The sequence below is a fragment of the Mya arenaria genome, chromosome 14, assembly GCF_026914265.1.
Source record: "Mya arenaria isolate MELC-2E11 chromosome 14, ASM2691426v1".
Lineage (NCBI taxonomy): Eukaryota > Metazoa > Mollusca > Bivalvia > Myida > Myidae > Mya > Mya arenaria.
Window position 1 is genome coordinate 27,478,542 of NC_069135.1, and position 15,924 is coordinate 27,494,465.

General features: G+C 35.3%; 1 protein-coding gene across 2 annotated transcripts; it reads left to right on the forward strand.

Annotated features, from left to right (window-relative positions):
• Positions 1-906: 906 nt before the first annotated feature.
• LOC128217984 (cartilage intermediate layer protein 1-like) lies at positions 907-12,136 on the forward strand. Of its 2 annotated transcripts, XM_052925469.1 has the most exons (8): positions 907-1,346; positions 2,728-2,856; positions 4,810-4,956; positions 6,068-6,232; positions 6,335-6,628; positions 7,579-7,687; positions 7,892-8,049; positions 8,766-12,136. In XM_052925469.1, the coding sequence occupies exons 1-8, from the start codon at positions 914-916 to the stop codon at positions 10,976-10,978; spliced, it is 3,648 nt and encodes a 1,215-aa protein (XP_052781429.1). In that variant the 5' UTR covers positions 907-913; the 3' UTR covers positions 10,979-12,136. The 2 variants fall into 2 exon arrangements, with proteins under 2 accessions (XP_052781429.1, XP_052781430.1); XM_052925470.1 differs by lacking the exon at positions 2,728-2,856.
• Positions 12,137-15,924: the final 3,788 nt, after the last annotated feature.

The window sequence follows — 15,924 nt, forward strand, 5'->3', positions numbered from 1 at the left end:
TATCAAATCTAAACTATACATTTGATTCAATTTGATCAAATTCAATATCTTTTCCACGACCCCGTGCATCTAGAAAATAGTTTGTATATGCGTGCATTATATCAGTAAACTTCTTAATTGCATAAACCTATTAACTAGTTCATTGTTAATTGAGGCTTAATTGTTGCCACCAGAGACTATCAGTACATGCTACATGCGGTTTATCCTATTAAAGTATATAATTGATAATACATGTAGACTATATACATTTAGCGATATTGTTTTACTTTTTAAACACTTCAATAATATTGACGGTTCGATTAATGTAAATTTGTTTTATTTCATGTATGTTTTGAAAGGTTACTATATACTGTGGTTAATTCTTTAAAACTTTACCTCTTTACAGCTGTATGAAAAATGCTACAGTGTATTTAAATTGTTAATATTAAAGGTCGATCGGCATAGATGCACAAAGTTAACATAATACATACATATAATATATATATATATATATATATATATATATATATATATATATATATATATATATATATATATATATATATATATATATATATATATATATATATATATATATATATATCATATATCATTCTTCATAAGTAAGTATTGTAAAATGGGCAAATTCATAGTACGTGTCCGATGCCCTTGTGATAATTCAAGTAATGTCAATACATCTCGCTCAATATCTTTTTAACATAAGTGATACTCCCATGATTTTATAAAACGCCTAAAGCCCGATATTTTTCTAAAATTGAATACATTCGTCAAGACTTTAAAAATCTAAATGTGAACAATGAAGACAGTAAGACAATATATTCCGGGTTACCTCAGGTAAAACAGAAAAGCTTTATAAGCAACCCATGAGCGACTTGTGTATGTATAGTAAGTAATGCATGGCACACAAGACAGCATGAACCACGGAAGAGAATGCCCTGCGGGGAATGAACTTGAAGGACTTAGTGAAGAAGACTATACCAATCTTTTCCAGACAAGAGACGATCACACGTACACTGAACTAAGTAGTGTTGAGCTTAACGCTATATCGGAGCAGGTCTATCGGAATACAAATGAAAATGAGTCCAGGCACATCGACACCAATGCGTCACCAACGGAAATCAACACCACGAAAAAAAAGATATGGATATTCGCGTTTGTCGCGATTTTACTAGCATCTGTGGCTGTTGTGGCTGTAGTGATTTCACAAACCTCAATAGATGAAACAATCATCAAATTGGCGTCGCCTCGACCCCTGGATGTTTCCACTGAGCTGACTTCCACACTGGCAGTAACGGAAAATATTACTACTACTACTACTACAACATCGAAAACCACAGACGAAAATTGTAAGAAAAAATGTTTATACCTTTAAATTGTGTTGAAGTAGTGGGTAAACCATGCAATTGTACTTTCCAAATGTATGTTCTTTAGTTACAAAGTTGAAATTATGAAAAATATTGTTCAGATCACAATTAATCAATTGATAGTGCTGAAACAATTTCTGCCGACAGGCTGTTCAACTTCCACACAGTCCTTTTGATAGCAGACGTTGGCATAAACTGTTGTGTGATATATCTCCTTAAAAGTTCTATGGTTGACTCAACATGGATATAATGCATTTTGTAGAGCATGACAAGTCTACTGAATTCCTTTTCTCAGTCAACTTTCAGTCTAGGTCAAGAAACATGAAAGACACAACCAGGGGTGTCTGGAACAGAACATAACAACTTAAGCAAAACAAAACAAAACATTGATAAAATAAATTATTAAGTCGATATGTAAAACCGTTACTTTTTAACACACCTATCACGTATGTAAAAGGGTCACTGCTCTGTACAATTGGTACATTTAAATAAGACCAAGAGCCCGTGGAGCAAGCGTCTGTTGTTGTTTTTTTCAGTAAGACAAAGGTACAATTTTTTCAAAGTAAAGCATAAATAATGTTCCCTCTGAACGTGGAGGAATAGTATGACCTTGAACGAATAATGACGTATTAATACCATAGTGTTATATTGAAAAGAAACTAGCTAAACAAAAAACACACCTAGATAACCATTTTAAACATTGTTTAATAAACAATTGAGCACATCAATTGCATACTATCTGATTGTAAGCTGACATCGCCCTTCAGAAATTGCGCAGTGTGAACACTTTTAGGGTATTAAGTTACAATAACGTCAGCAATGATTCATCTGCATATACGTATATTCATTGTTTTAATAAATGAAAAAGGTGTTTTGATTTAATGAGGTAATTAATTTGCAGTTCTTCCTGGTTTAAAACAATCAAAAATAGCATTTTGAAATTCATGACACATTAATAAGGATTGTTTTTCAATGATTTGTTTTGTTGTTAAGGTGGTACGTATTCCTGTTCAAAATTATATATATAATGAGACATTTGCTAGTCGTCAACAAAGCAACATGGAGTACGGACGGGAGTGTCATCCTAAACATCAAAACGAGTTTGTCAATCTGAATGTAATTGATAGAAGGGCTCCGATAGATCCCAATTGCAAGGATGCGAACGCACATTTTGAAAACTCATTATATATAGACAGAGGTACATCCAATGCTGGGGAAACATCACCAAAATGATTTTGCACCACCACGACGAAGACAGTATTTTTGTTTATTGCAATTATTGCTATACTTTGTTTAGCTGCGGCTGTTACTTATGTTCTGCTTTCGCGAAAGTCTGATAAGAATTATTCTACTTCATCAACAGTATCGACGTCCACTTTAACAAGCACAAGTACACTTTCAAGCAAAAGTACAAGCATACCAACTACAACAACGGATACACACACATTTGACACTTCAATAGTTACACCAGGTTCGACAACAGATTTATCAGGTAATAATATTCGTCTTTATTTCCATTGGATTATAAAGACATAAATGATTGACTGAAGGCTTTTCCTTCCCCTATTAATGGTACGTGATTGCAATAAATGTTGACAAAAAGGAATCTTCCAAAGAATGTACCTACAGCAATGAATTTAAGTCGAAGTCTGACCTATAGTCTCTATGAACTAAGTTAAAGTCGTGGATTTTTTTACTCCAGTCCTCTTAAGGATTCTGGACGGGGAGGGGCGGCGCTACCGGCGCGCGCACCTGCTCAAAGTGTCTTAGTGAACATTTTGTGTCAAGAAAGAAGGCAAAATTTACAACAAAACTGCCATTTTAGACTTACAATATAGCCAGCGTTTTTCTTGGGGCGGGGCAGTAGCAACCTTGTCATTCTTTATAGCCAAATCTATTTTTATTTGGGGTTCATGTTGAAGGGATGGCAAAACTGTGGCTGAGCTATTCACTTTATTCACTGGATTAAGATATTGGACTTGAATTATGGTGTCGACCATTTTTTTCTTTCCTATTTTATTACTTCTTTGTTTTTTTATAGAATTAACTTTATGCCCATATTTCGTATTTTATATTGTATAAGACTTAAGAGTATCTGGTTTTTATGTTTGATTTCATACGACCCGTATCATTGTTAACGTTCATTTAAGTGCGCTTTAGAACTCAAACTATGCTTTATAACTTTACCATTATCGGCAAACTAAATGTTAAAGGTGATCTATATCGGCGACATTGTCAATCTAACCAAGTTATAACTAATATATCATGAAAAGTTAAATTACTAAACAAATATGCCACGGTATAGGAGCACATGATTGTCGATCGCACGGCCCTCCCGCCAGCAGTTGTGTTGAAAACACTTACGCAAAAACCTTACGCGTGTTTATGAATGCCTGTTTATTTAAAAGGAAGTTAGTTAGCAAGACTATTTCGAGGCAGTTTGTACGCAAATGCAACAAGTGCAAAAAGCAAACGGACATTAAAGCAATGATTTAAAGTATACGAAACACCGAAATGGTCAAGTATTTCAACTTTCCGTCACTTTATCCCCGTGTTGTGATTAGGTAATTTGCCCGCATGGATGTGGTAGCCGTATTTTATGTCCCTTCTCCGGAATCAAGCCCATATTTTTAATTGCTCATCATCTCGATGGAATGAATAACTCGTACCATCGGGAGTTGTTTGGAATACGTTGCCGGCGCTAAGGCCGGGCGAAATCCCGAGAACAGATCGTAATCAGTCTGCCTCTGTCGTCATGGCGTTCTCGTTTTTGTACTTACTCGTGGCGTTGACAGACTCGAGTGTTCCTAGCAAATTCTCGGCCGAAACAAAGGGTCTTCCATCGGTATCTAGATTGTTGAAATCAGTCGAAGCGAAATGGGTATACGTGCCACCGAAAACCAACCTGCTTGCTTTTGCAAATACTTTCCTGTACTTCTGAGCCAGTCTGAAGGGATGCCTATCTACCTGCTCTACGAGCCCATCCGAGCTATGTGCAAAGCCCGTGATGCTCGACGTGAGTTCCCGGGTTGAACTGCCGCTCGAAAACGGGGTTCCCAACCGAGGCAGGCCAACACCATGTTGTTTGGTAATGCATGCAATCAGAGAAGCCCCGGAGAATGTGATTGTTTGATGCATTGGTCATCGGTCATTGGTTTTAACAAGTTCAGACATTTCGTCAGTTTACCGATTATATAACAGTAATAGTGTGAAACATTTTATTAAAGCTACATGATAAAATGTGTGTTTGTTGAAATAAATCCAAGTTTGGTATTTTTATGTTTTATAAGGGTCATGTCGTGAAATACCTGTTTTCTTTGTTGCATGTCCAAATGACGTTTGTCATTTCAAATTACAATCAATTTTCGTGTGTAAAATACGTAATTGTGCTATAGCAATGTCAAAACATATAAAAAGGTTTGTTTTGTTTTTTATTAATTTGCAGCCGTAAGATGGTCACTATGGGGTGAATGGACTCGGTGTTCATCTACCTGCGCATCAGGGATCCACAAGCGATACCGCCAATGTATTGCAAGTCCGTGCAGCGGCGACTACATAGAAACAGAGATCTGTACTTCATCTCCTTGTCCAGGTATTGGTAGCTACATCACATTATTTTGCGTACTCGTATATATGTTATACATGAAAATTATTGAACTTGGTGTAGGATCGAAATTTATTTCATCTTCTGATAACAGAAAGCAATATATTTAGTTGCGCTGCAACAATTGATATTAATACTTTACTGTGACCATGACCTTTTCTGTCATTTCAAATGGTTTTCAACCTTGCACGGTGAACGTTCAACAACTTTTGTCCGGCAATACGGGAATCAAAATTTATATATAAAGCGGTAAAAATATCTAAATTTATAAATTCACTGCTTTTACATGATATTCAACAAAATACGTTATCTTTAATTCGGAAATATTCGTTATCCAATTAGAGTATCATGTGTTTCCGGCGCAAATGGAAAACTTCCGACCTTAAGTTACATGCAAGACCGGTTTGTCGGATATTTTCATCGGTAACGGAAACGAAAACACATGATTGATTCTTACCTGCGTATCAATTTCTTTAAATTTGTTTTATCACTTAGGTTTAAATACAGTATTGTATATTTCTTCACAATATTTTAAAATTACAGTTGACGTCAAAGAACATCGCATATTTAGAGTTTGATCATCTTGTAATCTTGTATTTTTGTGTTCATGTATTTATCTTTGTTATGTTGTTTTCTTGAAATGTCATGAATTGAAATGCATATAAATACAAATAGCAATATTTTAATTTGGCGGGTGAGTCGCTTATGCCATGCCCCATTCTAGCACGTCGTGACCCACATGTCCGGCAGCACTTGTCCTTTATGCAAGGAAACAATATATCACAATAACTTTTCTTATAGGTTTGAATGTGGTAGCAACATTACCTATTGCCAAACGTGATTGAGACAACTCAATAATCCCAATTTAAGACTAAGACTACCGACTAAGGTTTATATACAAATCACACATGCCTCAGCGATACTGTCAAAACGATCGTGTGTTCCTTGTTATGCTCGAAATAAAATACATTGTATATGATTAAGTATGAAAGAAATACGCGAAACAAATAGTATTGATTTCAAACATTAGTTAAGATAATATAGTCATATATTTAAGTTAAATTCCAATGCTATTGATTAAGAATCTGTAATGGTTCAGTTTTTGGAAAATGGATGACCTGGGCTTCGTGGGGCGCTTGTGATGTAACCTGCGGCGGCGGTGCTCAAACGCGTACACGAGAATGCCAAAAGAACGATCCCTCCGACATCGATTGTGTTGGTGGAAATTCGCAGCAACAGACATGTTCGACTTGGGATTGTCCAGGTTTGCTCTTCCAACTATTTAAGATTTTCAATTTCATATTTGAAAAATATTCACAACTAGAATTTTAGATTTAAGACACGTAAAATTATAAACTTATTGCAGATTGTTCCAAAACCTGTTCTGTTGGGACACTAAATGGGGAATGTGACACGTGTGAATGTTCTTTAACAACCAAAGGACGCGTGCTAGCAACTTCTTCAAGAAACCCAGTGTCCGGAGCATCAATTTTCGCTGCTACCGCCCCGACACGACCATTGGCAATAACAAATTCGACAGGCTTTTTCATTCTTGATACCACATGTACTGGTACAGACATCATCATAAAGAAAGATGGCTACAACGACTCTTTGACACAGATAACAACAGAATATAACATTCTGAACATTTCAAAAATCGGTAATAACATGTTTATTTTGAAATTTCTTTAAGATCGAAAGTATACATTGTGGCATTGATACCGACGACGAATTCTAACTTGTGGTCGAAAACACGACATGTAAAATTGTCTTTCTGCGTTATCGGATAAACGACTTTTTATTGTTTACTTGCCTTCACCTCACAAACCTCCGTCTCATTATCTAGGTGCTAATTATATTCACCTGCCGCATGGACAATCCTGACATTATGCTAATTTATTTTCGCCCTGTCGTTTTCAAACATACGACTGAACTATCATTACGCAAAATGTGAATCCATGTATTGAAATGTACATGTTGATGGATAATTACTTGCATTTTCCTACCAGAAGACTGAATGGTGACATAGAAATATGTACTGGTCCGGTTGTCCGTCATTTTGAGCCGCAAACTGTTATTGTCGTGAGTTTACGTTTTTCGCGTTGAAAAGAAGACAACGAATGGAGTGCGAAAACACGCTTCAAAAAGTCTATGTTTGTGCTCCTTAACGCTAAAGCGTAATACATTCATATAGTATGCATTCGCCCTTAACTTGAATGTCATGTTTTGGACTCGCCAAATGTCACCATTTACGATTCATGGCGTTTTCGTGCTAACACCTTTCCTTCCGAAACACTGACACAACAAAACGGCCAAAACAAGCCAACGTAGAAATTTTTGTTTAAAATGGTGATGATCGACGAACACAATATTATTGCAATTTAACTTGATTCCTATTCAAAATTAAAATGCATTCCTTTGTTGTTTGCAGATGTTGTTTAAATAGGAAATATTATAGTTGTCATGAATTTTATACCTGTAATATTAAGTAGACTTACACGAGCTTAAACAATTAAATAATCTTGAGACACTGAATATGGTAATAAAACTGCTCCTTATGGCATGTTTATCAAATTGAATAAAATTAGATATGATTTTTTATGTTTATAGTGACCCCTCACTTTATCCAGACACCGATGAGCAAGAAGCGGCTTGTTGGCGAATCCCTCTCACTGTGCTGCCAAGCTGATGGACTTCCTGAAATAGACTACTACGAATGGTTGGTACAAACACCTTAACTGAAAATTCAATATCTCTGTTGCAACTTTCATTTCGAAATATGAATAGGCTTTTTATATTTTATTAACCCTGCGCTCCTCTTTCAACTTAGAACAACAAATAAACATGCGGAAGTTTAATAGTTCCTAGTTACAATTGTGAATGTCTCTGTTTTGCTCATTTTCTTATTTCATGCATTTTATAGGTTTCAGAATTCCCAGCTTCTAGACACAGCCTTGTACCCAAACGCAACCCTATTGAATATCGATAATGTTCGTGAAACACATTCCGGACAATATCAATGTCGCGCAAATAGCCCTGCTGGAGCCATAATGTCGACAGCAGTTAACATTCAAATCAGAGGTAATGCAAGAAAATTGGATAAAATATTCATATAATAAAAGCTGTACGTTTTGATGATAATAAAGTGAAAAAAACCCATATCCTTGTTTGTTTCCAGTATAATTATATTATCAAAGCAGTAGGCATTGCACTTTGACGTTCTCATGCTTATTGAAATGTCTTAAAGCAATTTTATTAGGACTAAGAAAAACTCTAACCAGAGTACCCTTGTAGTTTACAACTGACTATGAAAGAAACAGTGATGTCGCTCAATCGGGGTTAACATGAAGGCTTTATTAATATACATGTAGTTTGATCATAACCCCCGTATCACGAATGCACATAGACATATTTACAACTCTCTGGTGGAGGTATAATTCGCGGTTATAAGGTGTTCGACGGAATATTTGTATTAGTGCGGGCTTATTTGACACAAAATCATATGTATTGAGTATCAAACACTGAATCAGTTATGATACTGCACATTCTATGAAAACTTAAGAGAAGTAATATGAAGTATACTTAAAGATATGTATATATATTTATCAAGTGAGCCATAGACTATTGTATGTCTATCTAATCGTTCTTGGTTCGGAGTATTAATGAATTTTCTTTAAAAAGCCTTATATTTAAATGATATACTGTCATTTACAAAAATCTAGTAAATGACAGTGTCACGGTTTTCATCAGATATAAATGAAAGTGTTAATGATCATACAAATATATCTGATTTTCAGAGACTCCTGATGATTTCTGTACAAAGTCGTTGCGACAAAAAGCATTTGCTCTTCCAAGCGACTGTGTCCAAGAGGCCACAAATACAGCAACGTTCGAGGTAGGCGAGTGCATCGCACAAACATGTCGACAAAATGGTTCAATAGATGTTCAGACTTGCGGCGAAGGTTCACATTCTTGCTGCTCCGTAAAAGAATCAAAACTCGAAACTGTGCAATGCTCAGGTTACACAATGCAAGTTGTCGTTGTAAACAAATGTGGATGTGGACCTTGTTCATCAAACACATTCACAATATCTGGAACGGCTCTTTCGGCACTTGATAAATCTCCTGTCAAATACCTGTATGTATATGTCAATGGGGAGTTTAATTCTTACACCGATAAGAGGGGTTACTTCACTGTCACTGTAGACGCATTTGCATCTCCACTAACTTTGAATTTGGTGGATAAGTACAACAAGCAGTTTCTGCCCGCCGTTAAACGAATAGCTATATCTGAGGGCTTTAGTGGAACAATGAAAGTTGAAGTTAATCTAGTTCCGGTCGCTTCACCCATAGAAATTGATGCTTCGATTGAAAACACGCTTAATGCACGCTCAGAATCAAACACGCATGCGCCTAATGCTGAGATAGTAATTCCGGCGGGCTCATTTTATGACGAGAACGGTGAATACTATAATGGTACCGTTTCTGCAAGCTTTACTTTTTTAGATACATCAAACACATCTAATATAGAACAGTTGCCAGGAGTGTTCAGATCAATAGACGCTGAAGGTGAAACAAATAATCTTGACTCGTTAGGCGTTTTTAATCTATATTTTCGAGATAACGGAGGAAACCCCTTATCACTCGGCGAGGAAATAGAAATCAAATTTCCGGTAAATACTTCACCTGACATATTAGATATGGATTTTCAACTGTGGAGTTTAAACACAGACACAGGCGTTTGGGAGCAGATAAGTATTTATTCTCAATCTTCAAGAAGAAAGAAACGACAATTATCTACGGAGTGGATTGGGAATATTAATTTATCTGACTTTGAATATTATAAATGGTTCAATATTGATCAGCTAAGAGACAATTATGAAACAGTTTGTTATTTTAAAACCCGGTTTTACAAGGATAGGAACCTAACACTCGATGTTAACGACCCTGAAAGGAACTATGAGCTTGAAATGCTATCAACTGCAAATGGGATACTCACAACGATCTACGGTTATGTTAGGCACCCCGACGACGAATGTATACCGGTCGGTTGTGATCAAAGTATTAACATGTACATATCCAGTTTTTACAACAGCAGGACCAATTATGAACATCTCTATGCCGCTGGCCCTGCCATCAACACAGGACAGTATTTTCATATACAAGAAGACGAAAAAGCAATCAAAATATCAATTCAGTCATCATCAAATGGGCCATTTTATGACGATGAGAATGTATGTATACAATCTTCATCTAACCCTTTGCAATTTTACCATGGGTACACTGGTCCATCTCGATATATACCTGTAGAGTTTTGTTCTCAGTATGCTTCAAGTCCTCCTGATGAGAAAGAGCCCCTTTGTCGTCTAGCATGGTATCCATACAGGGATCAACCTAAATACGTAGAGGATGGCTACAAAGTTTGTAAAGCGAAGGTTAAAGTAAGCCTTCGCGATGGATTTAAACTCGATCCCGGCCAATTCATCTCTTTAAAAGTAACGAGCTATGGTGGGAATGAGTCTGAAATAGCAAATATATACCTTGGTTCTTTAGAATACGACATAGATGTTAACGACAGTAAAAATATACTCTGCGTTGAGTACAAATGTAGCGGAATGTACGATCCGGGATTTGAAAACAGGTTTGATAAAACTGAAGTTAAAATTGTTCTTAGATATCCAAAAAGTGAAATTCATTGTAACGTCGTTGACAAATCAGACGATCTACCCTTTACACAAGTTAACCGAAGCGATGGCATATTCGAGTTCGAGGCACCCGACACATACGGTCCAAACAATGGCCTGTACTCGGCAACATCTGGGTTAACTGGCGAGGTCAAGACAGTCTATGCTCTTAAAATCATACAGAGAAATACCGAACTGAAATGCAAATCTACAGAGCAAACAAAAGGGAATACTGATGTCGTTGATGACGGGTATGCTGTTCATTTTCGATGCTACAGATGTGGTTCTTTTAATGCGGACGGAATATTTTTCTTCCATCCTTGCTGATGTTATCGATGAAAAGTTTGTTGTATGAATTGTATGAACTGTTGACACAATTATGGCGAAAATAGGATTTAAATTGCATTGATATACGGCTTTATAAAACATATTTTGGACACAGAAGAAATTTTAAGGGGTGTTTCCTCCTTTTACATTGAAATCGTCTGTATTGTATACTGTTTACTATAATCATTTATTTTGATCTGGTTCTCGTAAATATATACCGCTAAAGTAGATGTTGCACATATCATGACTTATTATCACAGTTACTATAGATTTGACATGTTTCATCTATGAATTCATATTTTGTTTGGACTAACATTGTTGCCATAGTATTTGTTATATCCCCATGTATGTATCTTAGCCTCTGAAATTACCTATTTTCAGAAGAAAATCCCCCAAAAGAAGCAATGAATATTATTGAAATTTCTCCACAAAATCGAATGATTTCAATTCAACTCTGTTCTTATTTGTAAACAAAGATGTTGAATGATTGGACGTAAAAGGATTGTCAGTACTCGCCGAGAGGGGTATCTGACTTTTATTTACTGCAATACCTCGCTCTTGGATTGACCTTACCTAATCTAACTTTGAAAAACCAAACCGACTCAGGAACTAGAACTTATTCTGTAATTGGTTGCCTGTTCGTTCAACTATGAAACATTTGTGTCTGCATTTGAACAGAAGAAGAGAGAAATAAAACTTCATTTCTTCTGAACACAATACCGTAAAGAAAATAAAGTAGCTGTTGTTGACTCTCTAGAGACAACACCAACATAACTTCAATACCTTTCATCAGTGAGATAATTCAGATTATTTTCATTGTTTTATGTCTACATAGTTGTGCAAATACTTGGCTTTAACTATAACAGGTTCTAGATATTGAAATAAAACGTTGCCTGGGTCATAACGCAAATCATTGGTTTTAATGTTAAATTAAGATACCTTATTGCTTCATATAGTTTGGTATATTTTGAAAGGATGGTGTTTACAGATAACTCATCTATAAGAAATTTGACCGAATAACTATTATAGATTAAGTTGTTGCAGTTTATATTTTTGTTCTTCTTTTCAACTGAAATTGGTTGTTGAATGTACTATTTTGCAGTCTGTCCAGGTCATAAAAAGAGTTTTTTATAATATACTTTTCGGAATAAATTTTATATATTGCTTCTCTACCTACAACCCTTCCATACCCCGCCAGATGTACAAAATTGTCATAATTGCACATCGGTTACATTAACTCATACTTGATGCTACAATCGTGGCAATAAAACTCGCTAAATGCGAAATATGCTGCTGGGACACAACCAAGAAAAATCCGACGAGCTAAAATATATCGATAATAGCCAATACCGTAGAAGCTTTATAATCTACAGTGTTTGTTGTGATTTCATATAATAAAGAAGAGGAGAAAACCATAACTACGTCAACGCAACCAGTGAAGGCAGCCAGTAACTGAGACAAAAATTTCTTTCACTTTTTTTAATTCAATACGTAGCGGATTAAGAACTAAACTTATCTAAAACAGAACTGCCCGCAGGTCCTTTAATGGAAGGTGTTAGTTAAAACTAAACTGATCTTTATTTCAAGAAACCTTTTTGATTTCGAGATATAAAAAGTTTAAGCATAATCAAATAATTTAATTTGGCAATATGACGTGGAGAAGTGATACATGTACATAATAAAAATCACCGCAGAATTCAGAGAGGAAGCTTTGAACTTTATGCAATGTCGTGCTTCTTCGCGTATTGCATTACTATATTCAAGTATTCCCTCTTACAATGTATATGCATCTGCAAATGTTCAGATTCAACACTAAATTCGATGACATTATTTTGCAATGTTTTCCTGAAATGCCCAATGACAACCAAGAGGATCACATATACATTTACAAGACAACGTGTGTAGAATCATTCCATAACGATAAACCTTTAACCTGCGATAGTGACATAGGTGTTCATCTCGATTGCGTCAACGGTATGAATAACATAAGAAATAAGGTCTGTGTTGGGCAACGTCCAGCCAATAGAGTTTTGAATAACAATGCATGTGTTTCGTATTGCCAAAAAATAGACGTATCAAGATGACTCGTTAATATAATGTTTCGATACCTGTCCTAATGGAACATTGCGTTGGAAGGGAACTCATGTAGACATAACTTTCATCATTATTATATAACATGTATATTTTATATTTTCACTGTGTCAACAGCTGTCTGGAGAAGGTTGCCGCGTTACAAATTTTAGAACTTTATTTCTTATACTTGCTGCACTACGCTCGATTTTCGGAACGTTGTGGTGCCAATCAATAGGTTCTTGTACTCATGAATAGTAATTTAGTAGGAAACGAATTGTGAAAAAACTGTAGCAATTTAACAATTAACTTAATTAATATTATTTTCGATCTTTTTAAAGTATGACCTACTACCACACAGCTTCGCGGACTTTAAGGTTCATTTGGTGTCTAATAAATGATTACTTAAAGCAAATGGTCGTCGTGATTCTAATTATGTATTTCCAAGTATTTTAAGGCAAAATCTAACGATTGTGTTAACAGATTGGTGTCTTTAAAGGGAAAAGGAGGCGGGGCTATTCATGTCGAGAAAAAAAATCACTCCGTAGCTCAGAAAAGAAAAAGTATTTTACAGTCATTCACCTAAATAAACAAGCACTCTCTTGCCATCTCAGAAAAAAAGATTCCTCCCTTGCAGCATTGGAAAAAAGATAGTTACTAAACGAGCACTTTTTTGCCGAAAATACATGCTGAATTATCTACCCACAAAAGAGAAAGCATCCAATGCAAACCAAGGAATCTCTTTTTCTGAGATGGCAAGGGAGTTCTTGTTAATTTAGGTGATTGACTGTAAAATACCCTTTCTTGCAAATTTTGAGCTACGGAGTGATTTTGTCAATAAAAAGCCACACACATGTAAAGAAAATGCTTAAACCTAAGGTATGTGAACAATTCTCACGAAAATCCAGATTTTTACGTTGTCAACACTAATGTCTAGCAAGTTATGCAAGTTCTAGACGATCAGATATTAAATTTTATTCAGAACTTTTACCTTTAGAACAACTCATGGCCATTCCTATGTGGAACTCCATTCTCCAATTTTTTTAATTCACTCGTATAAACCTCTAAAAATGAAAAATAAGAAACCATACTCACTGTTTACATCCATATTCCACTCATTGGCACTATAACGGAAGACGCGTTGGAGCATTTTCACCACATAACAAAACGTTATGGCTCCAATGATTACCCGGCGTGTGATAAACATAGCTGTACTAGGATATATGAATATTACTTTCATTTCGCAAGTGCATTGCTAGTGTCAAGTCAATTAAATGAAACTAGACAGTGGCCGAGGACAGTTCACTATTTGTAGTAGTTAAATTAAATAAGGTCAACATATTTCCAATTTCTGCATAATTATCTATTTCTCTCGGTTTCTCACCGAAATTTAACTTTGAGACTTCGGGTTGCTTAAAATTTACATGACATTGCAATCTTATAAATGTATTTCAATAAAGAAGTAGTTTAATTCGCACTTTTTAAAGCGCATAACACCATACGTCCCTTGAGTAACTGTGCGCATTAATTGTTTTAACAGTTCATGTCAAAAAGAAGGTCTGATGATACCTGATTTCGATTCACGGTTGTGAAGTCTGTAGACCTTTAGCCTCAAATTTTTAATCAAGGATGTCGATCTATTCTGATCTGATTAGCTAATTCATTTTTATATCTAACATAAACATGTGGCTAAGGAATATAGCACTTACAACTTGTTGTCAGTTATACCAACTGTTTGTCACTTTCTTCATATAATTACATTTTTACATATTTAAGCACTTACCTCTGTCTAAATTATAAACACACTCACACACAATGAAATCACTGATATCAAGTCGCCTAATGTGCTAAAATGGAGTCCAGGGTATGTAAGACTTTCCTCCAAACAGTCCTGCATTGAGAAAGGACTTCCCTCAAGGCTGTCCAAATATTTCTGCTCGTTTCCACGTAGACAAAGCTCCTTTGATTCCAATGTTGGGCCTTTCTTTTTCTGGAATAAAAATCATGGGATATAGTGAAAGTATTTGTGATCAAGCTATATAAACAACATTTCCATACTGTTAACCCAGCTTATAATGAAATCATAGGAACATTTTGATATCTTTGTTTTGTATCCATAATTTGTTATATCCGTTTAACTAACAATTTCCATATAAAAGATATTTGAACAGCAAACTAAAATATACCAAACATAATTAAAACAAATACAGTCTGTGTAATAATGTATAGGGATTTGATTATTACTATTTTTCATTCAATAGAAAAAACCTGGTCTTTGCAAAGTTGAGCATATGTGGCTATAGATATTGTGCATACCGTATGTTTCTTTAGATATTATGTAGATGTGTCCATACATATTTGTCTAATACAACCTAAACAAAGTTCAATGTAAAAATGCATATTCATACTGAAACAGATGCTTTTTAATTTTCTTATGGGACAGTTTAATTTGCGAGCTAATCTTAAATACCTGATACATGGACACCCTTTCAAAGTTGAGGCTCCAACAATCCCTGTAAATAAAGATATTAGCACAACTTATTAATCAACATATACATGAAAGATAGATTCTTAAAACAGAAAAAATGTTTTGTATATGTTATAAGTTTTAAACTAGTGGAAAGAAACTGCACGCTTAAAATCTTTGTTGGCATCCAAATAAAAGATATGTTGCGTGTTTTTCACGATACATACTTGCAAACCTTTGTTGGAATCTTATTAAGTATAAGGTGCGTATTTAACATGATACATATTTGCAAGCCTTTGTCAGCATTTTGATAAAGCATATGTTGCATGTTTTTAAATATACGTACTTGCAAGCCTTTGTCGGCATTTTATCAAAGCAGATGGTGCGTGTTTTGCATTGTTTACACTTG